This window comes from Pelodiscus sinensis, chromosome 2 (assembly GCF_049634645.1).
Source record: "Pelodiscus sinensis isolate JC-2024 chromosome 2, ASM4963464v1, whole genome shotgun sequence".
Taxonomy (NCBI): Eukaryota; Metazoa; Chordata; order Testudines; family Trionychidae; genus Pelodiscus; species Pelodiscus sinensis.
This window is the reverse complement of record NC_134712.1, coordinates 108,796,408-108,820,010: the sequence shown is the minus strand read 5'-3', so window position 1 is coordinate 108,820,010 and position 23,603 is coordinate 108,796,408. Positions and strand designations below refer to the sequence as shown.

At 42.5% G+C, this 23,603-nt stretch overlaps 1 protein-coding gene across 6 annotated transcripts in view; it reads right to left on the bottom strand.

The window, feature by feature from the left end:
• Positions 1 to 7,567: 7,567 nt before the first annotated feature.
• Positions 7,568 to 23,603, bottom strand: part of TBC1D7 (TBC1 domain family member 7) — a 29,702-nt gene continuing 13,666 nt past the window's right edge. For all 6 annotated transcript variants that reach the window (XM_075921237.1, XM_075921235.1, XM_075921239.1 and 3 more), the window contains 5 exons: positions 21,775 to 21,962; positions 20,489 to 20,626; positions 17,109 to 17,254; positions 8,811 to 8,940; positions 7,568 to 7,801 (listed from right to left, as the gene is read on the bottom strand). In XM_075921237.1, coding sequence (XP_075777352.1) covers positions 7,715 to 7,801; positions 8,811 to 8,940; positions 17,109 to 17,254; positions 20,489 to 20,626; positions 21,775 to 21,962 — 689 coding nt within the window. In that variant the 3' untranslated portion in view covers positions 7,568 to 7,714. The remainder of the gene's footprint in view (positions 7,802 to 8,810; positions 8,941 to 17,108; positions 17,255 to 20,488; positions 20,627 to 21,774; positions 21,963 to 23,603) is intronic.

Below are 23,603 nucleotides of genomic sequence, written 5' to 3'. Positions count from 1 at the left end.
ATCAACCTCTCACAACCCTGCTTGCAACACATGCGCCCCATTGCCACACTTCCTTCTCCCCTCAACCCTCCCCCTTCTCTTCCACGCTTCATCCCAGGCTCAGTAAGGTGCTACGCTAAGCTCAGCTAGTGACACAAGGCACTGACACGTACCTGTACCTGGTCAGCACCAGTGGATGACTCTGGGCATAATGCCCGTGAGGTAACCGTAATTCACATATTTGACATTAGATTTCCATTGCGGGACATCTGGTATGCAGAATTGGGGTAGTATAGCGAAGAGATTGGGGGGGGGGGTGCAACAGTAGTGAAACTTTATGAAGTAAACACACAAAAGCAGCCATACTGAGTCAGACCAAAGGTCCACCGAGTCCAGTACCCTGTTTGCCCAAAAGTGGCCAAAGCCAGGTGCCTCAGGGAGTAAACAGAACAGATAATCATCAAGTGAGCCATCCCATCACCCATTCCCAGTGTCTAAAGGAAGGATGATGTAGCACTTAACAAGATGGTTTATTAGGTGATGAGCTTTCGTGGGCCAGACCCACTTCCTCAGATCAATTTGTGGAAGAAAATTAGCACACCCATATATACCGTGACACAATCAAAAAAATGAACGCATGTGAAATTGACAAATCAAATTTTAGAACAGACTAACACGGCTGCCTCTCTAGCACTATTTAACAGAGACTAAGGCATCCTGCCTATCAGCCATTAACGGCCAGAACCCTGCAAAGCCATGGCTATGATTTATTTCCATGTGTGGATACAGATAGCCACAGCTCATTTTTTTTGCAGATGCAGATGCAGATGCAGATGCAAAATTTCATGTGCATGCAGGGGCTCTATTGATGGATCTATCCTCCATAAATTTATCTAGGTCTTTTTTTTTAAACCTATTATAGTCTTGGCCTTCACAACAGCCTCTGGCAGGGAGTTCCATAGGTTGTATGTTGTGTAAAGTATTGCCTTTTTGTTTTAAACCTAACAAACAACTACATTTGGTGCCCCCTAGTTGTGTTATGGGATGGTGAAAATAACCCTTTATTCACTTTTTCCATACTAGTCGGCTACGTCTAGACTGGCATGATTTTCCGCAAATGCTTTTAACAGAAAAGTTGTCCGTTAAAAGCATTTTCGGAACAGCGCATCTAGATTGGCATGGATGCTTTTCCACAAAAGCACTTTTTTGTGGAAAAGTGTCCATGCCAATCTAGACGCGCTTTTGCGCAAAAAAGCCCCTTGCGCCATTTTATCCAGCGGGGCTTTTTTGCGCAAAACAGTACTGTGCTGTCTACACTGGCCCTCTTGCGCAAATGATTTGGACAAGAGGGCTTTTGCCTGAACGGGAGCAGCATAGTATTTCCGCAAGAAGCACTGATTTCAGACAGTAGGAAGTCAGTGTTCTTGCAGAAATTCAAGCGGCCAGTGTAGACAGCTGGCAAGTTTTTCTGCAACAGCAGCTGATTTTGCAGAAAAACTTGCCAGTCTAGACACAGCCGTCATGATTTTATAGACCTGTCATATCTTCCCCCTCCAAGTTGTCTCTTTTCCATGCTACGTCCCAGTCTTATTAGGCTCTCCTCATATGACAGCCATTCCCTATCCTTAATCATTTTGGTTGCCCTTATCTGAACTTTTGCCAATATATCTTTTTTTGACCTGACTTGACCACATCTGCCTGCAGCACGAGAGAGAGATGGGCATACCATGGATTTATATAGCAGCATAAGCTATTCTTAGTCTCTAGCCCTTTCTTACCCGTTCGCAACATTGTTTGACTGCTGCTGCACATTGAGTGGATGTTTTCAGCGACCTATTCACAATGACTTGAAGAGCTCTTGAGTGGTAACAGCTAATTTAGCCCCATCATTTTATATTTACATATGGGGTTATGTTGTCTAATATGCATGACTTTGCATTTATCAACACTGAATTTCATTTGCCATTTTGTTGCCGTGTCACTTAGTTTTGACGGATCCTTTTGAAGCTCTTCACAGTCTGCTATGGACCTAACTAGCTTGAGCAGTATGATATCTTCTGTAAATGTTGCTCCCTCACTGTTTACCCCTTTTGCAAGCTCATTTTATGACTGTTGAATAGAATTAGTTCTAGTACAGAGCCCCAGGGAACACCAAACTGACCATTTATTCCTATCCTTTTGGCCTATCCATGAGAGGACCTTCTCCCTCCTATTTTGCTTACAAGTGTTTGGTGAGGGACTTTGTCAAAGGCTTTCTGGAAATCTAAGTACAGTATATACACTGCATCCCCCTTGTTCACATGCTTGACCCCCTTCAAAGAATTCTAGTAGATTGGTGAGGCACGATTTCCCTTTACAAAACTCTGGTTGACTCTTCCCCCACCAAATTATGTTAATCAGTGTCCCTGATAATGCTGTTATAGGGTCAACCAATTTGCCTGGTACTGAAGTGAGACTTAGGGAGGAATGCAAATGTGGTCATCCAAAATGGCAAATGAAATGGGAATTTAAATATCCTGTGCTTCATTTTCATAATCACAGACTGCTGCTTTTCCACAATAGAGCTATTTCAGGACATCAAACTCAGTCCCCACGGGGTTATTTCGAGCAAAAAACCCTTCCCTCAAAATAACCCTTACGCCTCAAAAAATGAGGTTTAAGGGCTATTGCAGAAAAGCGTCAGTCTGCAATTATGCAAATGAAGCGTGGGATATTTAAATCTGTTTCATTTGCAATTTCGGATGGCCATATTTGCATTCCTGCCTTGAAGGAGGAATCAAGTGTACGCATACCCTGTAACTCCCAGGATCACCGCTAGAGCGTTTTAAAAAAATTACCATCATATTTAGTTAGCCTCCAGTCATCTGGTACACTTAAAAATGTTCTTTTGTCACAGTAACATAAGGCTATTGCACAAAAAGGGGTTTTTGCACAAAACAGACCTGTCCACACTGTCTGGTTTTACACAAAAACGGACTGGAAGAGATTATGCAAATGAAGCATGAGAAAATGCTGATCTGTGCTTCAATTGCATTGGCTCTTCTAGCAAAACTTGAAGTGTAGACAAAGTCACAATAATATTCGTTGGGGGTAATTTTTCCTCCAGGTATGCACATATTGATTTCAGTCAGAGGGCTGTGTATGGCCATTGAACAAAGTATACTTATGGAGCTGCTGGTCCCCAGCACCACAGGTCTCCTGAGGCAACTCTTAACTATTGCCAAACTTTGTGACTAAACCTCACTAATGGTCTGAATAAAATCCCCAGCTTAAAATTTAAAAAATGAACCCTAAACTTGACAGCCAGTTGTAAAATAAACTTCTCTTGCATAACCAGATGGTAGGAGAAGATGCATGGAGCTGAACCAACTTGTTCTCTTGCAGAATGTGCCCCCACTGCTGCCTGAAGTAAGAGTAGCTAATAAGGCTTTCACCGCATGAACCACGCACTTGGCGAAAGACATACTTCTCTTTTACTAGATGTAGCTAAGAATGCAAAATTGTTTTGGCTGACATTTTAAATAGTGGTGCTGGAATGGAACCCAGAAAACATGTGAAAATTCATTGTGTTTTATTAAAATGTTTATATAAAATTGCTATTGTTAACATGAGAAGTTCAAGACTGTTTGTCTAGCTTGCCAAAACACCCTTTGGGACTTGAATGTCCAAATAAGGCATTTTGTTTACTTTTAGTTAAGTAGTGAGTTCAAGAACGAACCAAAAGCAGTCAGCAGAGGGTGACGAGTTTAACTGGCTTCATTACTGATGGACTTTTTAACAAATTCAGGGGAAACCAATTTTCCCCAGAACACTGTCACTCCCACGCTCTCATGTGCCTCCACTCAGTTCTAAACTACGAAGAGGCTCACCTCTGTTTGAAGTAGGCACTTGCAGAGCACGTGGAAAAGGCAAACGTATGTAACTCTGGGCCTCCCCTACCGTTAGCCACATGTCCAAACAATTTTATCCTGCCTACATGGGACAAAACATTGTTTAAAATGGTCACCCACCTGTTTTCCTAGCACAGACACAGGGTTACCAGATGATTTAAAAAAAAAAAAAAAAACAGCCACACTTGATCTCATCTGGGGGGAGGGCTGGCCAGGAGGGGATTGGAAAGGCAGATCGGGGGAAGGAACCAGCTGGCGGGAAGAGGATTGGAGGGAGCAGGGCTGGCCAGGGGAGATCAGGGTGGGTGGGAACCGGCCAGCAGGAAGCAGGGCTGGCCGGGAGGGGATTGGGGGGAGTGAGGCTGGCCAAGAGAGATCAGAAGTGGGGAGGGAGAAACAGCCAGCAGGGAGCGGGGCTGGCCTGGGCGCATGTAGATCTCAGGGTGCTGTCCATCCCACCCACAGTCCTAGCCAAGCACATGGGCAAGTCCAGCCCCAAGGATTCCATCCCAGCCCCACCTCCACCTCTCTGTGTAGTTGCATACTGCCTGGCTGGTAGCCACGCTCACGCAGTGTGAGCGTGTCTACCAGCCAGGCCGTACGCAACTACGTACTGATACTCCTAATAATAATAAAACTTATTTAATTAGAAAATACCAGACTTTTATATGTCCGGTATTTTCTCAATTTGTTTCCCCAACAGAAAGCTAAAATATCAGACTATCTGGTTCAAAACAGGACACATGGCAACCCTAGACACGGCTCTTTGAAGGTGCAACTTCTGGGAGCAAAACTAGTCACTGCATCTATGTCCTTGGGCCCTCTTGAGATGGTGACTGATTTTTTTTTAAATGACGTAGTGAGAAAAACTCCCATTGGAACTAGATTGTAATAATCAAAGGCTAACCGTTTTGTCAGTAAAAAGCTAGGCTGGTTCTGAACCAGCAACAGTTGAAAAACCACTATGCCATCCCTGAGCTATATAGTCAAGGATGTTTTTAATATTGGACTACACTGCTAAGGGTTTTTTGCTTTTAGAAAGACTACACTTCAGAGGACCTGCTATAAATAGGTGCATCCAATTTTACAGCCACTCCAGGGAATACTTGAAAGTGCTGCTAGACTCCATTTTAACACAAGATTTGTTATGATATAAACAGGCACTGGTAAATTGCAACAGAAAGACAAGCGTCTAGAGTCATGCACAGGCACCAGGAGAACTCATGCTCCTTATGAGTTGAAAGCATTCTATCTATGAGGATTCCACACACTCCTGGCCATTCAGTGAAAGCCTAAGGCCTGAATTTTGCACTTGCATTACTGCAGGATCAGGAATCAAGTTAGAATCTTTTTAAAGATAAGTAGTTTTAGCAAAACATATTTTGCATTTAAAGAACAGAATGGAGCGGAGCAAAAAAAGCAGACCCTATTGCTTGAAACAGCTAAAACAAACTTTCAAATTTTCTTTCTCCTTAACTGAATCTATTTGACATTGATCCTAATTTTTCAATACCCAGTACCCTCTCCAAAAAAACCAATGGCATTGGTTACCATGTCCTTCAATATTTTAGAACTATTTTCACATCTAATGTATTCATAGACTGGAATGAGAAAACAAACTTTTGTGTTTTTCAGGCCCCGGTTTGGATTAACTAGCTCAATAAAGTGAAATGAAGAAAACATTCTCTGTAGCTGCAAAAGAGGCTGCTGGTTTAGCAATTCTGGTTCCAGATGCTGATTTTCATTAAAACTTGGCAGCCAAAACAATCTGTTAAACAGGATTATTTAAATACTCTCCCAGCAGAGACAATGGATTAAAAAAATTGAAAGGAGGTATATGTTCATCACTTGCTCAAACCTGTATCCTGCTTGACCAGGCAATCTTCAGCTTCTACTGGCTTGAGGAGCAATCAGGCACTCCTCACGCTAAAGTATTGAACCTCTAGGGAGAGGTGTTGGCTTGGAAGATTAAAGCCACCAATTTTGGTAAAGCATTCCTATCATGGCTACTGATATATCTAACCTGAATTAGAACTGTGGCTCCAGGGGGTGGCTGTGGTAGCAGAATCACTTAAAACAAAGCAAATGTTTTATATAAGTTTCCATTCATCTGAAAAGTGGGTTGTGCCCATGAAAGCTCATGATACCACCTACATGTTTTGTTAGTCTCTAAGGTGCTGCAAGACTACAGTATTTGTTCTTTTTAACCTTTTTATAAGGCAGTTAGAGAACTTAACAGTTTTGGCATTCCGGGACAATTCACAGTTTATAAGCAAGCTGCTTATCTATCATCAGTTCCCACTGTTCTTAATCAATAACGTTTTAAAGATCTTTCCCCTTCTGTGTTCAAAACACCCTGGCACTTTTTTCAGACTGTTTACCAATATATAAATCAAGTAGTAAGGAAAGAACTTGTTACAGTGTCTGATTTTTAATAGACACTGAAAGGACCTAACCATTGTATTAGTGTATACTTACCAACAAAGGACAGCATCCTTTGTCTTTTATATACAAAAAAATAACTGACTACAGGGAGTCCCCGAGTTACGCAGATCCGACTTATGTCGGATCCGCAGTTACGAATGAGGCTTTTCTCGCCTCGGAGGACGGGAGCGACGGGATGCCCAGATGAGCCGCGGTCCCGCCGCCCTTGTCCTCCAGGTCGAGAAAAGCTGCTCCCCGTCTCCCTGGTCCGCTGGTCAGACCAGGGAGACACGGAGCAAAGCCGCGGAGGATGCCCGCAGCGGGACAGCCGTGGCGCGTCTGGGCTGTCCCGCTGCAGGCGTCCTCCGCAGCTTTGCTCCGCGTCTACCTGGTCTGCTGGGGGGTGGGGGGACGCAGCTAGTGCCCCCTCCCCCGCAGCAGACCAGGCTTTTCTGCCCAGGACGCCTGGGGTAGAGCAGCTGGGGCACTGCTGGGTTGGTCCCGCAGCGCCACTCCTCGGCGCTACTGGATCAACCCGGCAGCACCCCAGCTGCTCTGACCCCGGCTTCCTGGAATCAGCCGCTGATCAGTTTCAGCAGCAGCTGACTTGGGGACGCCTGGGGTTCTTAAGTTGAATCTGTATGTAAGTCAGAACTGGCATCCAGATTCAGCCGCTGTTGAAACTGATCAGTTTTAGCAGCGGCTGAATCTGGACGCCAGTTCCAACTTACATACAGATTCAACTTAAGAACAAACCTACAGTCCCTATCTTGTACGTAACCCGGGGACTGCCTGTAGTGTGGTATGAAGAAGCAGGCAAATCTGTATTTGCAAGTATATTAGACCTTTCACTGCTGAACAACTAGAATTAACGTTACAGTTTAGTGGACCTGGCCTAGTGGTTCTCACCCAGGGATATGCATTTCACTGGGGTATATCAACCCACGTAGATATTTGACTACATTTACAATTGTCTATATAAAACACACTAGCAGAGTCAGTACAAACAAAAATTTCACACAGACTGTGCCTTGTTTATAAATGTAAGTACTATTTATATTCTGATTTATTTTTAAGTATATGGTAAAAAATAAGGAATTTTTCAGTAATAGTGTGCTATGACATTTTTGTAAGCAAGTAGTTTTTAAATGAGGTGAATCTTGAGGCTTTGCAAGACAAATCAGACTCCTGAGATGGGTACAGTAGTCTGAAAAGGTTGAGAACCATCACACTAGCCCACTTGAATGTTGCCATTATCTTACAAAAATAACTGCTCAAGCCAACTGTCTTTATTTCTATTGCTTTTACATATTCATCACCTTGACATTTACAGAGAAAATGTGAAACAATTTTAGATATTAATCCAGGGAAGGACCATCAGAAAATACGTCCTTCCAATAGCTGATGACTACAGCAAGTTCTCATACCAAATGTACTGGGGTCCCACAATGTTTGTGCCACAAATCAATAGCTTTGCTCACTATTGCATCAGTATTATCTTGAGGAATCTACAAAAGAACAAGACAAAGATTTGTTTTAACAAGGTAGTCAAAAGATTAACAGAGAGCCTAAATCAAATTCTTGTTACTTTTTCTCCATTGTCTCCACTTCCAAACTTGTAATTTCTTTCTCTAATCAAAAGATTTACAAAAATGGACACATGCAGTATCTGCCTTTCAGAACAACTCATGATCTTCAATGCCTTGGGATAGATCTGAAATGCTCAAGTATGGCCAGCTTGACATCTAGCTCTCAGAGAAATGATCTCTATAGTTTTTCCACATAAAGAGAGGTTTCAGTCACCTACACTAAAAGCCCTTTTTGGGGAGGAAAAGAGAGGGGGGGAGGGAGGGAAGAAATTCTTTGTAAGGAATGTTTTAAAATTAACATAGCTGGAAGCCACAAATTTTTCACAGAAGTCCTTCAGTAGCACATGAACATGAATAGGATCCAATGCCAGGATACAAGTAGTTCTAGCAAGACAACTCAAGGTAGTGCTCAGGCACTGATGGTCCACACAGGGAACCTATTGCCTCATGCATCCAATGTGGGGGAGGAAGAGGCCCAATCATACCGCAGATAACAATCTGGGGACCTTTAAATGACAGTGATCCTTCCTACGGATTTTTCTGAAGGTAGCTATCAATCTGGTCTCTAAAGGTAAAAGCCTATATCACCCATTCCTAAAACCCTGAACCAGCCACCTCATGGATTCTTTCCCCCCTAAAAGTTAGCAATATAATGTAATAGCAACAGCTATTAAAATAATAGAAAACTTAAATACATACAAACATTGAACGTTGCTTTCGTACATTTAACCTACAATCAAAATATCCCTCAATCTACCTTATCTCCCTAAGTATTACCCAGTTCTCAGAATAGTGGGTAATAGTATGTAATACATTTTGCAATGCTTTTTCATGCTGCTTAAATTAAAGGATTAAAGATTTTTTTGCTTCAACCTGCAAATATTTGCTACAGCACCAAAAATAATGCACAGTTAGGATGAGTACTCACATTTTCAAGGAACTGTGTGATTTTCTCTGTGTTATTCAGGGCCATTATCTTCATCTTAAAGGTTAATAAAATCTCCAGAGCAACAAAAACAAGAATCTTGCAGGATCCACTAATAACTTTGTCCCAGACCCTAAAATAGTAAGTAAAGTTGACAAATTGTACTAATCTGTGCTATTAATTGCACAAAAAAAATCAGTTTTCTAGATCACTTCCACGAACACAACAATGTACTAAATTATACATGCAGTACCTGAACCATTTATATTCAAAGTAAGGAAATCACATATTACAAAGTTAATGATTTCTACCAAATTTTAAGGTGGGATTAAGGGTAGAGTAGCACAGAAGCAGTGCCTAGTGCTGCCAAGCTTACACAAGGCACATCTACACAGCAGGGCAAAAGTTGAATTAGGCTATGCAAATTCAGCTACATCAATTGCATATCTGAAGTCAAATTAGCTTAATTCGGCTTTTGGCATTGTCTACGCAGCAGGAAGCTGAAGGAAGAACAATCTCCCTTCAACTTTCCCTTACTCCTTGTGAAATGAGGGTTATAGGAATCAAAATAAGACATCCTCCAGCTCTCCATTATTTCGAAATAATGACTTGCTGTCTAGACACATGCTTTGTTATTTCAAAATAACGTCAGTTATTCCAAAATAACACTGCTGTGTAAACATGCCAACAAAGACTCTAATTAGAAATAAAACACATACAGATGTTTTGTATTTTAGACAGTTATATAAGCTAAAATTTAACAAGCAGATCCTATCCTAATAAATTCAATTACACAGACAATTGTCACAAAGATTTTTTTCCTGCTGCCAAGAAAAGTAAACTTAGCATATCGATAAAGACATTTGTCAAATAGTTAAAAACTCAAGTTCAGAATAAAGTGCTGAGCTAACTAAACAAGTATACCTACTGTGACCAAATATTCCCAGTTTACTGTGTGAGAAGTATAACTGATTAACATGGTATCATCAATTATGTTTCTATAAATAATAATTACACACAGATAACAGCTACTGACCCTTCCAACCCCCTCTCTCTTTCACATCCATACCTCCTACTATGATGCCTAAAGCCACAGATGTACTAATGATAACTTTAGATTGGAACCTTAACAGCACATTTCCAAGGGCTGCAAAGAAGTTTTACTATATGACTCCATAAAAAAAATCCTTCCTCTCTGAATTCTTCAATCTTCATTATCATGGATTCATTAATCACCATTCTTCAATCATCCTAAAAGCTACATACCACATGGATTTCTAAAAAGCCATAAAACCCTCAGGCCTACTTCCTACACCACATGTCGAGAAGGAAAAGGCACAAGCTAATTCATAGCACCCCAGACACTACAAAGTATAACTTGTTGTGACCACACAAAGAATTACAATCTTACAGAGATCAAGCAAGCATCTTTCCAACATATATTAAAACTAAGCTGCTGTGACACATCCAACCTTCTGTTATGGCTCTGCTTCCAGATTGAATTAGTATAGTGACTGAACTCATTACAGAAATGTAATAGTGTAGGATTTTAAAAATCTGACACATTTCCAATGACACTCAAACTATTCCTAACAAGCATTTCAGTAGTTTCATTTAAATGTTCATGTCGAAACAACTGCTATTAGTTAACTAATCCTCAGTTCACACCACTCAAAAAATTTTATTAAGGAAAGAAGAGCAGATCTACACCTAAAATGCTGCATCAGTTCAGCACCAATGTAACACTTAAGTGAAAACACTCCATCAACAGGAATGAGTTCAGCATCAGCATAGTTAATCCACTTCCCAAAGAGGCGGGTTACACGGGGAGTAGGAGATTGAAAACAGAATAAGTACATTGCTTAGGGGTGTAGTAGTTATGTACCACCACAAGTCTGTACTGCAGACTGGGTGATACTGTTAGTACTAACCAGCTATGTCTTCTCTTGCCCTCTCTCCTTAATTTCCAGCTATTGCTACTGCCCACGAAGCTCTATTAATTTAAAGCAATAATGGGAATGTATGACATGATGGCGAAAAAAATACCAGCAGCTGTCAGTGTCTTGTCTATGATAGTGCTACCACAACCAGAGCTGCATCATTAACAGCAGTAAATTATAGACAAAAGGCTAATGTAGAAAGGCCACCTTTTTTGTAATTAGGTATTTTCTAACCTAACAGTTTTTACACATTACATCTTTTTATTAGTTCAAGTATTTTTATCCTAGGACTAGACATACTTTCTTTGTTAAGTCTTCAGAAAACTTGAAGGTTAAGTTATTATTACACTGACTGGAAAATGCAGAAATTTAAATTGTACTAGAATTCATACTCACTGTCACTGAAAGCAAACACTGCTCATTACAGTGGATTCGTGGGATTTGTGTGTGAGAGACTAATATCATTAGACATGTTTAAGTGTTAAATTAGATTCATGAGGGCTTTTCTATCATTCCCTCATCGCACAGAAATATACTGACAATTATAAGGAAAAAATACAAAATGAAATAAGAAAAAAACCTTAGTGTAAAATCCTATGCACATCAAGTGTTATTTACTGTGCAGTGTACTTTCAAAGAACGCAAAGAACTATTGCACATCTACATTTTTCTGTAAACAAAGCACACATTACAAGTCTATGTAAAAAAGAATAAAATGCTAGAGGATTCTCAGGGAAACTTCTTAGGTTCCTTATCGAGTACAGTCCTTTGCTGAAAGTAAGTTCTTATTCTGCCTTACCTTAGTTCATTACCAGGACTTTCAGTAACTGCCCTGAATTTTTTTTTCAAAAATTGGCAATATTTAATTCATTAATATAAAAATTGTATAAGTATGCACTTATTATAATCTGCTATACAGCATAAATACCTACAAGCATAGCTACTGAAGAGTTTTCCTTCAGTGGTACACAGAGGACTGTCTCTAGTGCCCCCTGCAGCCTATGTGACAGTATGTGGGATGCTACAAGTCTCGTGACCTCTCAGTTCATTCTTGCCGTCAACTCAGACAGCAGGCAAGGAAGATGAATCACTGAATGGACATGAGGAACGCCACCAGAAGAACAGTTATGAAAGATAAGTAACCCCCCACCTTTTTTTGAGCACTTAGTCATATCGATTCCATGTTTTTTGACTCAAAAGCAGTATCCCTGGAGGTGGGCTCAGACTCTACAGATGTGCTGCTTGCAACACCACTCTGCCAAAGCTGGCACTGCCCCAGGTCTATTAGGCGATGATGTCATGGGACACTGGTCCAAAGAAAAGCTAATGGCTCTGCACATATCTCAGATTGGTATCTGCATGAGGAACACGAATGAAGAAGCCTGCGTTCTAGTGTCATCCTTGCTTATGCATAGCAAAACTTGATGTAGGCAGTTATCCATGAGGTGATCCTCTGAGAGAAATCAGCAAGCCCTTCATCTTGTCCACCAATATGACAAAAAACTGCATCAGTTACAGAAGGGTTTGGTTCTCTCGATGTACAAGGCTACGGTCAAGTACAACCAATGCTCCTCATTATTCTTGCAAGGTATTGGGGAAAAAGACAGATAAAAAGATGGCCTGATTATAAGAGAACAGACGCTATATTTGGTAAGACGACCAGGCCGGCAGCTGGAACCTGGAGACCCGCCAAGCAGAAGTCATCACTACCAGGAAAGCGACCTTCCGTGAAGAGGAGCAGGCAGCTCAGATAGGGGGGACCCGGGAGCCAAGAGTCCCAGATTTAAGTTCTACAGGGGGACTGGGCTGCAAATCTGGAGATAAGAGTCTCTCCAACCTCTTCAGGAACCTGATTATCATTTTGTAGGAGAAGACTGATCTGCACTGGATTGGAGGATGGAAGGCAGAGACAGCTGCCAGATGCACCTTGACTGATAAAATGGCCAGCCCTTGGCGGCTGAGGTGAAGCAGGTAAGTCTAATGTGGACTGAAGCAAGGAGAGAGGGGGGGAAGACTTTGGCCCAAGGCCCAACAAATTAAGCATGTCCACTCGGCTAGGTGGGTTGCCCTTGCTACCCAATACAAGGTATCGGATTTGCATTTAGCAGGTTCATTCCTCCACATTCAGTCCACAAAAGCCACAATGTCAGATGCAGGGATTTTAGTCTTGGGTGAAGCAGACTTGTAAGAGCAAGTTCAGTCAGTGAAGGGGCTCTAACAGGATTATTAAGGAAAGTGCCAAAAATGTACCAAACCAGTGCTGAGGAAACCACATCAGAGCCAACAGAATGGTTTTTACTTCATCCCTCTTGCCCTTCAGGAGCATCTTATGCACTAGGAGAATCATCGGGAAAGTATATATTGTGATCCTATCCATGAGAGCAGAAAAGTGCGCAACAGAGGACCTCTATTGAGCCCATGTACTAAGCAAAACTGCTGACATTTCCTGTTCTGCCAACTCCGGAAGATCAGAGTGATCACCTCTGGATCGAGTGACCAAACAACCTGCTGAAGAGATCAGCCAGTGAATTTCAGGCTCCTAAGAGGTGAGACATCTCAAGATGAATGGCAAACTGCACCCAGAAGTCCCATAGCTGGAGAACCCCTTGACTCAGCACAGACAGCTGAGCTCCCCCTTGCTTATTGATTTAGAACATTGTGGCAGTACTGTCCATCAATGTCTGCATCCTTCTGCCCTCTAGGAACTGTAGGAACACCTGGTAAGCCAAGCATACCACCCTGAGCTCCCTGACATTTATATGGCAGAAGCAACCCTTCTGAGACCAACGGCCCTGCCTACAAGGTTGCCAAGGTGAGCTTCCTGTCCCAGATCCAAGGCATTAGAGACCAATGTGATGGGAGCAGGGCCACAAAGGGAACCCCTGCCAACACTCATCACAAGCCTGTCCATTAATTCAAGTACATTCAACAGAACTGTGACCACTTAAGTCCAAATGGTGTCTGACAAGGGCGTAGACCAACTCCAACTATATCTGCAGGGGTCTGAGGGACAGCCATGCATGCCAGACTACATAAATACATGCTGCACACCTAACAGCGTGAGGCAAACCCAAGCAATCATGAACAAATGAGCTCTGATGCTTGCAATGACCTCTGAATCAGGTCTCTGCTAGACTGACTCTAGGTCAGAACCTAGCACTGGACCTATGAATGCTATTTGATGGACTAGGGTCAGCGTTTTATTTCTGTTCATTTATAGGTAGGTCCAGCTCCTCACAGGTGGCCCATACTAAGGTGAGACTATGCAGGACCTGGGCTTGAGACCTGCTTCTGATAAACCAGTTGTCATGGTACAGGTAGGAAAGCTGTCCCACTGTCATGCACTTTGTGTAGACCCTCCGAGCACATGATAAGCCAAGGGTCAGAGCAGTAAACTGACAACGAGGCTGGCCGACCTCAAATCAGAGGAATCTCTTCTGTCTGCAAAAAATAGAACTATGGAAATAGGTGCCCTTCAAGTTCAGGACAGTATACCCTTCTCCTGGATCCAGGGAGGGAATGAGAGGAGCCAGGGAGACCATGCACAACTTCAACTTGAGATATTTGTTGAGGCGGTGGAGGTGTAAAAGACCCCTTGGCCTTCAGGAGTAGGAAATACCAGGAGAACCCCTTCCCTCTCATCTCTTGAGGAACTTCCTCCATGGCTCCTCTCCACAGAAGGGATTCAACCGCCTAGACAAGAAGCTGTTTGTGAGAAGAGTTCCAAAAGAGGGTGGAAGACAACTGAGGGATGTAACCAGTTGTTATGGCATTGAGCACCCAACAGTTCGAGTTAACACAGGCCCATGCTGCAAGAAAAGGGGACAAAGTTCAGAAATAAAAGTGGGAGGTGGATCCTAGGGTAACCCTGATAAGCTATCCTTGGGTATACCCTTGATATGCCTGTCATGGCCTATTAGAGTGAATAGAATACCTGATGGGGGTGTGGGTCGAGGATAACGGGGTGGACTCACAGCATTTGAAGCCTATGTTGTTTCTCTTCTAGAGTCCCTGCCGAGGTAGACCCAAAAACCTAGGTGTCAGCCAGAAGTGCCTTCTCAAGACCAGCAGTGTATATTGCCCAAAGAAACATTGAGTGGCCCTGGAGTCCCCATGTCATGCAGCCTGGTGTTTGTCTGCTCCAAAAACAAAACATAGCCCTCAAAGAAGGTGCTGCATGGACTGCTGCATCTTGTGAGACATCCCCAAGAGCTATGCCATATGGAAACCACCAATGCCACCAGCTACACCCAATGCCACGTCAAGACAGGCCCTGGCCACTGCCTTGCCCTCTTCCATGAGGACAGAGAACTCTTGCCTTAGCTCTTGGGGCAGGAATGCCTTGTATTTGGCCATCAAATCTCATGCACTGTAATCGTATCACCCTGGCAAAGCTTGCTGGTTGGTGATACATAGCTGTAACTTGACAGTATAATACACCTTTCTACCAAAAAGATTTAGTTTCTTGGTGTCTTTATTTTTAAGGGTTGCACTATGCTGCTTGTCTGTCCTGCTCAGTTGCAGCTGGGACCACCAGTGACCGTGGGTATGGGTCCGGGTACATGTACTCAAAGCCCTGCACAGGGACATAATAGTACTTCTCTGCCTTTTTAATTGTTGGAAGCACCGTAGATAGAGTTTGCCACAGTACTTTGATGAGCTTCAGAACTCAGTCATGCACTGGTAGGGTCACGTTGGAAGGAGTCACTGCAGCCAGAATGTGGAAGAGGTTATTAGTCGGCTCCTCAAGCTCCTCCTCCTTTAACCCCAAGTTCGAGGCAATTCACTAGAGGATTTCCTGCTGGGTCCTCTGGGGGCCACATGCTCAGTGCCTACTCAGTGCGGGTCGACTCTGAAGCTGGGTGGAGGGTAGCTTCCGCCCCTCAGGCACTTAAGGCAGCTCATATATAGGCTGCTCGTGGGCATAAGTTTGTGACAGGCAGCACACAGCATGAAGCCCAGGGACAACAGCATGCCCTGGAAGGCTTTTCAACTATTTTAACTATTTACAAGAGAAAAGTCTAAACCAGTCCAAGAAACCCCCTAGGGAATTTGCAGTTCCAAAAAGCACTTCTGCAACCACCACAGATGGTAAGGAGGAAATGAGAGAATGAGGAGCCAACAGCATCCCATATACCAGTGCATGGGTGTAGGGCTCTAGGGGACGCCAGACCGAGCCTACAGATAGCACATGAGGGAAAATCTCTAGCAGCCATGCTCATGGGTGAGCACACCGTTAACATGGAAATAAAATGAGCAAGCACTTGAATTAATTCTCAGAAGGAAATGAAGAGGAAATAATTGTATTAAAATAATAGTTTTGGCTTCCATTTTTTGATTCCTTTTGTTTCTCAGATATTGACAGAGCAAGAATGCCAGCTACCATGAGTGACTAACGCATTTTAAAGTACAGGCAGTCCCCGGGTTACATGGATCCGACTTACATCGGATCCCTACTTACAAACGGGGTGAGGCAACCCGGCACTAGCTGCGCCCCCACCCCCCCCCCAGCAGACCGCCGAGACGCACCGCGGTCCCGCCGCCCGCGTCCTCCGCGGCGAGAAAAGCCGCTCCACGTCTCCCTGGTCTGCAGGACTGAGGGAAGTGAGGTGTGGGAAAATAAAACTGAGCTCTGGAGAAATGTTTGGCTAGAGTTTCCCCTACAATATGTACCAGTTCCGACTTACATACAAATTCAACTTAAGAACAAACCTACAGTCCCTATCTTGTACGTAACCCAGGGACTTCCTGTACATATTTTTAAAACACTTTGCTACTACAGTGATAAACAGACTCCAATCCTTCAAGCTGGCATCTCCACTAGGGACTCTGTTGGTATAACTATATTAACAATTGTATTAGCAAAGCCTGTGTAGCATAGATTAGCCTATACTATGCTTTATTTTGGCATTTAATATGTCAAGTGCTATATTTTTTTTTAAAAAAAACCCCCTCCCATTACATTTTATAATTCAATGATAATGAAGAGTAAACTTTCATTTAGAGCAGCAAATGCAACTAAACATCTGAAAATTCTAGTGCCTTTATCTGTAAATCACAAATTAGGGATTTGGTGTTTTAAATATTAAGAGGCTGGAAATGGTGTTAGCACACGCAACCAAAATTCTCAATTGTTAACCTCATCTTTTTTAAATACCAAAAAAATCCACACTTTTAAAAAGCTCTTATAGCTATAATAAAGGAGACATCCACTTTGATTATGATTTCTAAATCAGTACTACTTGAAAATCAGTTTTCCTCAAAATTAGTTAATATTCTGGATGATGAAATAAGGGGAGTTATATTGTACTTGCAGCTATATAAAACTGAAATTCCTAAACAAACAGAAGAGAACACTCGCCTCTGTAAACTGGATTCAGGTAAGCAGCCTGCAAAACACTTCTTAAACCAAAGGTCGTAAGGAAGTTTGCTCATTGCAGAGCATGCCTTCAGATGCATCAGAAGTCTGTTATCTTCCATGTTCAAATACTGTTCAAGAACTTTTGGCTGTAGAAAGAACAGTGAAGGAAGAGTTTTACACACCTCATCTCAAATAGAACTCAGAGTTGATTCTCATTTTAAGACATGTCTCTCAAAATTAAACACATATATAAAGCAAGTGTTAAAATATTAACATTAAATAGTGTACTGCAAGGTCACATTCGCCTACAGTAAAGATTAGTGAAATCTGAAATTTGGCTGATAGGATTTTTGCTAAACAAACTTCTCTTCCCTCCTCCTAAAAATCACCTGCTTCGGGACTTCTAAATACTGTACCATTCATTCCTTTGTGTAGCAAAGAGCCAGAATTTCAGGAGGTGCAAAGGATTATACCTGCACTGAACTTTCACCCTTTGGGGCCAGCATTCAATTGCTGCTACCATTGCAGGTAAAATTCAGCTTAGTGCATTTCAAATCTAGCCCCATTTGAGCACATCACAAAATCCATACACAATGCAGCAAAACAAGAGAAATCACACCTCAAAGCACATCAGTATTAAAAGCATTGTTTGCTGTTTCTAAAAAGCTTGTCAGAAAGATTTTAGAAAGACCAGCAGAATAAGTATATAATGGTGGGGTTTAAAAATGAGTGAATTTTAAAAATCATTATGCATTTATATTTCCACTGTTTTTATACAAAAACACAGAAGTTTCACTATTTGCTGACACAGCTCGACAAGTGGCTATTTTTTTTCATTTCTCAAAGGACAAAAATATTTTCCTTTGGCTACTTTCCAAAATCCCTATTTTTGATCAAATACATAAACTATTGGAAAAAAATCTGTGACTGAAGGATCTATAGCCCCACTCTTGCTAATGGGGACACTTTAATAATTATAGTAATTGGTGTAGTTGAGTATATTAACCAGGGGTAAAAATAAACTTAACATTTCTTGCAGGTACTGTGGTATTGCAATCCCCTCTGAGGGGGGAAGGGTCAAGGCAGAGGGCTGGGGGTGGGTTACGATAGAACAGTACCTGTAAAAAATGTAAATGTGGGATGGAGTGCCAGTGGCTCAGGGCAGGGCTGTGGAGGGTGGGAGGGCGTGTGAATGATTGAGGATAGGTGGTCGTGGGGAAGCTCGGGGCAGGGATTGGGGGGCCTCATGGCAGTGAACTGGGGTGTGTGAGAGAAAAGAGCTTGGGGCTGACCGAGATAGTGGGGACCGTGCTGCCCAGAGTGCTGGCAGCATCCAGAACTCTGCCCCCAGCCCAACCAGTCTCTTACAGGTGCAGTGCACCAACGCACACTGACTTACTTTCACCTTTGATATTAACTACAGTACAGACAGTGGATTTACAAACAACTATTTTATAACAGCAATATGTATCTACATTAAAGGCTTGAGCTTCCACTCACTGACTTCAACTGTGCAGGATCTGACTCCCAGGCATCTATTTACATGAGTGGACATTGTTTAAGAAGAGGTTTCTTATTATAATGTTATCTGACAAATTAGAAAGGTCTAGAAAAAGCAACAGATTTCTTATAAATGCCAGTATACCTAAACAAAATTTCTTCAAGTTGCATTTAACAAAGAAATTCTGAAGGAACTTAATACCTGTTTTGTATAAATTATTGTACAGAAACTTTTAAATGTCCACAAACAAAAGAACTCAACCTACTAGACTGACATTGTATTGCAATTTGATACAAAATGTATTGTTTTCCTGAAACAAAACACCCTGTTCTCAGTTCAAAAGCAGCAGCAGCTACTGTTGCCTATTAACTAATGAGGAATATGTGATGTGCAGTACAGTAGTAGAAACAGAACAATTGTAACAGACAGTTCTATAAGCGCTCTGATGCAAAGTACAGCCGGTCCCCAACTTACGAACAAATTATGTACCAAACACTTGGCCGTAACTCGATCTGTTTGTAATTTGGACCCCATTCATTTAAATGCAGCTGCGCTATTCGTAAGCGCGGATCGCATTTGTAACTCAGGGACCGGCTGTAATGTGCTTAATGGGAGTTGGTCATAACTACGAACGGTTGTAAGTCAATGCATTCGTAACTCGGTGACCAGCTGTACAAAATTGTAAATGTATTTAAGCCTGTGATAGATTTTGGTTAAAATCAAAATAATTTTTACAACTGCAGTTGTAGGAATTCCAGTTAAGTTTGAAGACATGACCTCAGGCAATAGCATCTACTCTGTTCAGTCTAGAAAGCTAGCAACCCTGTAATCGGGCTGGGGCCAAAAATGAGGGGTTCAGGGTGCAGGAGGGGTATCCAGGCTGGGACAAAGAGTTGGGGTATGGAAGGAGGGTGAGGGCTCCAACTGGAGGTGCGGCTGTGGAGTGGGGCTAGAGGGGTTGGGGTGCAGAGGGAGGGTCTCTGGGCTGGGTCAAAGGGGTTTGCAGTGTGGGAGAGGGCTCAGGGCAGGAGACTGGAGTGGGGGTGAGGGTCCTGGAGTGGGCTCAGGGCTTGGTCGGGGGTAGTCGTGTAAGTTCTTGGAGGGAGTTAAGGTGTGGGAGGGCCTCAGGGGCTGGGACAGGGTGCAGAAGGAGATGTGGGGTGCTTACTAGGGATGTGAAAGTGTAATCATTTACATGATTAACCAATGAGCCAGGGCTCATCAGTTACTGTGCACTGTTACACACAGTCCCCCCCCTCCCCGCCGCGCTGCTGCCTCTGTATCACAGGCAGCAGCATGGGAGGAGAGGGCGCAGGCAGGAGTTGGTACACATGAGAAGCCATCTTTTAAGCAGACTTCCCATGAGCACCTGCTCCCAGGGAGCCGACTCCCTCCCACCACCTGCGTGTAACCACACATTTACTTGAATAAACAAATTGTAACATCCAAATCCTGAAGGTAAGCTCTAGAGAAGTGGCTAGCATGTCCCTGCAGCCCCTGGGGAGAGAAGGGACTCCGCACTCTTCCCTCACCTGCAGATGCCGCCTCACAGCTCCCATTGCCTGCAGTTCCCAGCCAAAGGGAACTGCAGCTATGGCACATACAGGTGAGGAAAGTACGCAGACCTTCTTGGATCGCCATCAACTGGTGCTCGCAGCTCCAGCCCCACCGCGGGACACTGAAGCTCTGGGTTCCAGACCCATGGCAGAGACTTGCTGCAGGCCAGATGAAATTAAGCAGGGGGGACAGATCAAGCCCACAGGCCAGAGATTCCCTACCCCTGTCCCAGACACAGCACCAAAGATGATCAGTGGATACCAAGTCACAGCTCCCCCACACACACTCCACCCAGTGTCTCTTTTTCAAAAACAGTACTTACCAGCTGTGGTAAGAAATCTTTGTATTTGTTGTTTAACTGATTCACAAAACTACTGACCAGCCAGTAGCAGTCAATGCTATCTTCCACCACTTCCTCCATGGCTTTAGCTATGGCAAGAAACACTTCATCTTCTGGTTCCTAGAAAACAAAGAAGAAAATTGGGATCCACAGAATTGTTGGGCTGAGTTACTGTTACTTCCTGACCCTGTAATTTTGATATATGAATCGGGAGAAACAAGTATGTGAAAAGAGAAATTGTACTGACATCATTAAAGCATTTAGCAATAACTACACAACTATTTCTGTAAAAATTGAATGAATACATAAATAAAAATGGGTTTATATTTTTAAATCAAAGGGACAGAAATTTAGAGTGGTTCAGTCACGTAATAAAAAATAAAAAGTTCTCAGTACCAGGTGACATGAGTCAGTATCAAAGGCGTGTGATCTACCAAATAAGTGGGACCATCTCCTCCCTTGCACACCACAATGCTTGCTTTTTATAGACGTATTTTTTGTTTAGAACATATATTGATATCTAGAGAATGGTTTTGTTTTTGATAAAAGGCTATTTCTGTACATTTTTAATTACCTGGATATAAGTAAACTATCTCCCATGGGACAAGACCCCTTATCCCCAAAGTACAACTCATTATGTACATGAAATGCAGGCTCTCCTCCTTTCGCTAAATATTAGATTTTCCAGTCACCAAGATTATATTATGCTCTCTGCTTTCAGACACAGAAAGAGAATAGAAGTAATGGAAATGAACTGAAACTGCTTGCCTTGGATTCCCATCATCAATTATCAAAACATTCTGTAGCAGTCCTAAATACCTGAATAAAATCCGAAATCAGCTCAGGTTATCAAAAATGCCAGGTTAGTAAATTGGAATAATTTAGTAACATAATGAAAGCTGCCTTAAAAATCACTGCTTTTAGTGACCCTACCCCAAGACATTCAAGAAACTCTGATTAAAAAACAAAATTGTCATTTGCTTTAAGGTATTTTACATAAAAAGAAATGAAAGTGGAAGCTAGAATACAAAAGTCTACAAAGCCCAGGGGAAAAAACCATAGAAAAGCTTTTAAGAAATAAAAGTTTACGCAAGAACGAGGAAAAAGAATAAATGTACAGTTTGAGCAAAACATAGTATTTGATATTAGCATCCTGCTCTAGATTCATTTAATCTCTGTGCAGCTTTTTCATGCTAGTAATAGTTTCAGTGTAATGCTTCTTTTGTCAGAAGGAGTTCTGCTGAAAGCCAAAGAAAACAATGACTGACCAAAGGAAATGCCAGATTTCGAGGCAACCTTCCTGACTCCAGTTGATGCATGCGGAGGAAAACTTCGACCTGTGGGGTAGAATCCTTGATAAACCGAATTACTTGGAGGGCATGATACACATCCCAATATTGTTCCTTTCGGTACTTCATCACTAGAGCATGAGATTCATGGTGAGGAGGAATAATTCCTTTCAAAAGGAGAGAGAAAGAAGAAAAGCAGTGAACGCCCTTTCTAAGGGCCTAGCTTTAATTCAATATATATTCTCATACTGCCTATAAAAGATGTACGTCCTAATCATGCAGCTCTTACTCACATGAGCTTGGCTAAATTTACAGTATAGAATCCTATAAAGTCAATACTACACAGACCAAGCAAATAATATTTATTAAAACAGAAGTAGAACATGTGTTGACTAGAGATGTAAGAGTGTAACTGTTTAAACAGTTAACTGATAAGCATCCGCTTATCGATCGTCTTATCAGTTTCTGTTATGTTTACACATCAGCAGCTGGCCCTGCTCCTGGGGATTGGGCAGCTGCCCCGCGATGCAGGCTCTGCAGTAGAAAGCTTACACTGCAGAGCCCACTGCGCAGCTGGCTCCCCAGGATCAGGGCCAGCAGCTGGCTTATACCATGCTATAACCTGGCTCCCGGCACACACTGGCACCTGGCTGCCAGCCCCACTCCTGGAGAGCCAGCAGTGCTATCGGCTCTGTAGTATAAGCTTTATATGGCAGAGCCTGCAGTGCATGTAACTGTGTAGCTTCTAGGATTTTTAACTGTTACACAGTTACATTTTAACCAGTTTTTTACATCCCTAGTGTTGATTGAATATAAGAATGATTTATTCATGGACTTGGTTTTCTGATCCCCTTTGAGGTCTTAGCATCTGGCTGCTCTTTTTGTGTTTACGAGGAGGCTGGTGTGTTGAGAAGAGGCTTTGTTGTTTGGAATTAGGGGAAATTAATGATGCAACAAAGTAGATGCATTTTAAAAAAAAATCTATGTTGCCGTTGGCTTCGATTTATGTGTAACGTTTACTACATTGCTCTTCCTATGTATTTGTGCTGAGAGATAAAGATAAAGTATTTGTTTTAGAGATAAAGGTAGATGCAGAATAAATATCTTATTCTTTAGTAATAAAAGCATTCATGTTCTCATAGAAAAATAAAAAATGGCATGTGCTATATAAGTGCCTAACCATCAGCATGACAAAGCAGCAGCAGCCTAAATTGAAGAACAGCGACACGAAGCCAGAACCTTTCCTTTTCGAAAATTCTACCCTCCATCTAAGAATATCAGGGTTGTTGATGTGCATACACGTAACAGAAGGGTACTGTACTAGGGATGTGAATGGTAAAACAGTAAACCGGTGGGTGCTGGAGCAGCTGCCCGCCCACTGCAGGTAGGGGACTGCTCCAACCCCACAAGGCTTGCTAAAGATAGGGTCACTCCAGCTGGCAAAAGCAGCCCCTGCAGTGGGTGGGGTGGGTGATCCAGCCCAGCCGCATCCAGGGCTGGGAGGAGGGGGGTTAGCTATAGTGACCCCCTCCACTCATCCCTCCTTTAATCGGTTAACTAAGTAAACATTATGTTTAACCAGTTAACCAATTAAATGGGATTTTATATCCCTATAACACCTTCTTATTTCATTTACATTATCCACAGTGGAACTTTCTTTGCAGACTTCACCAGAAATCAATCCTCCTTTGAATCAGTGGTAAAAGGTAATTTCAATAACACATACTGAATCAAATTCAAAAGGCCACATATATGCATCTTTGGTTGACATGGTTAACAGACTAAATTTTTCTCCTGTAACACAGCTG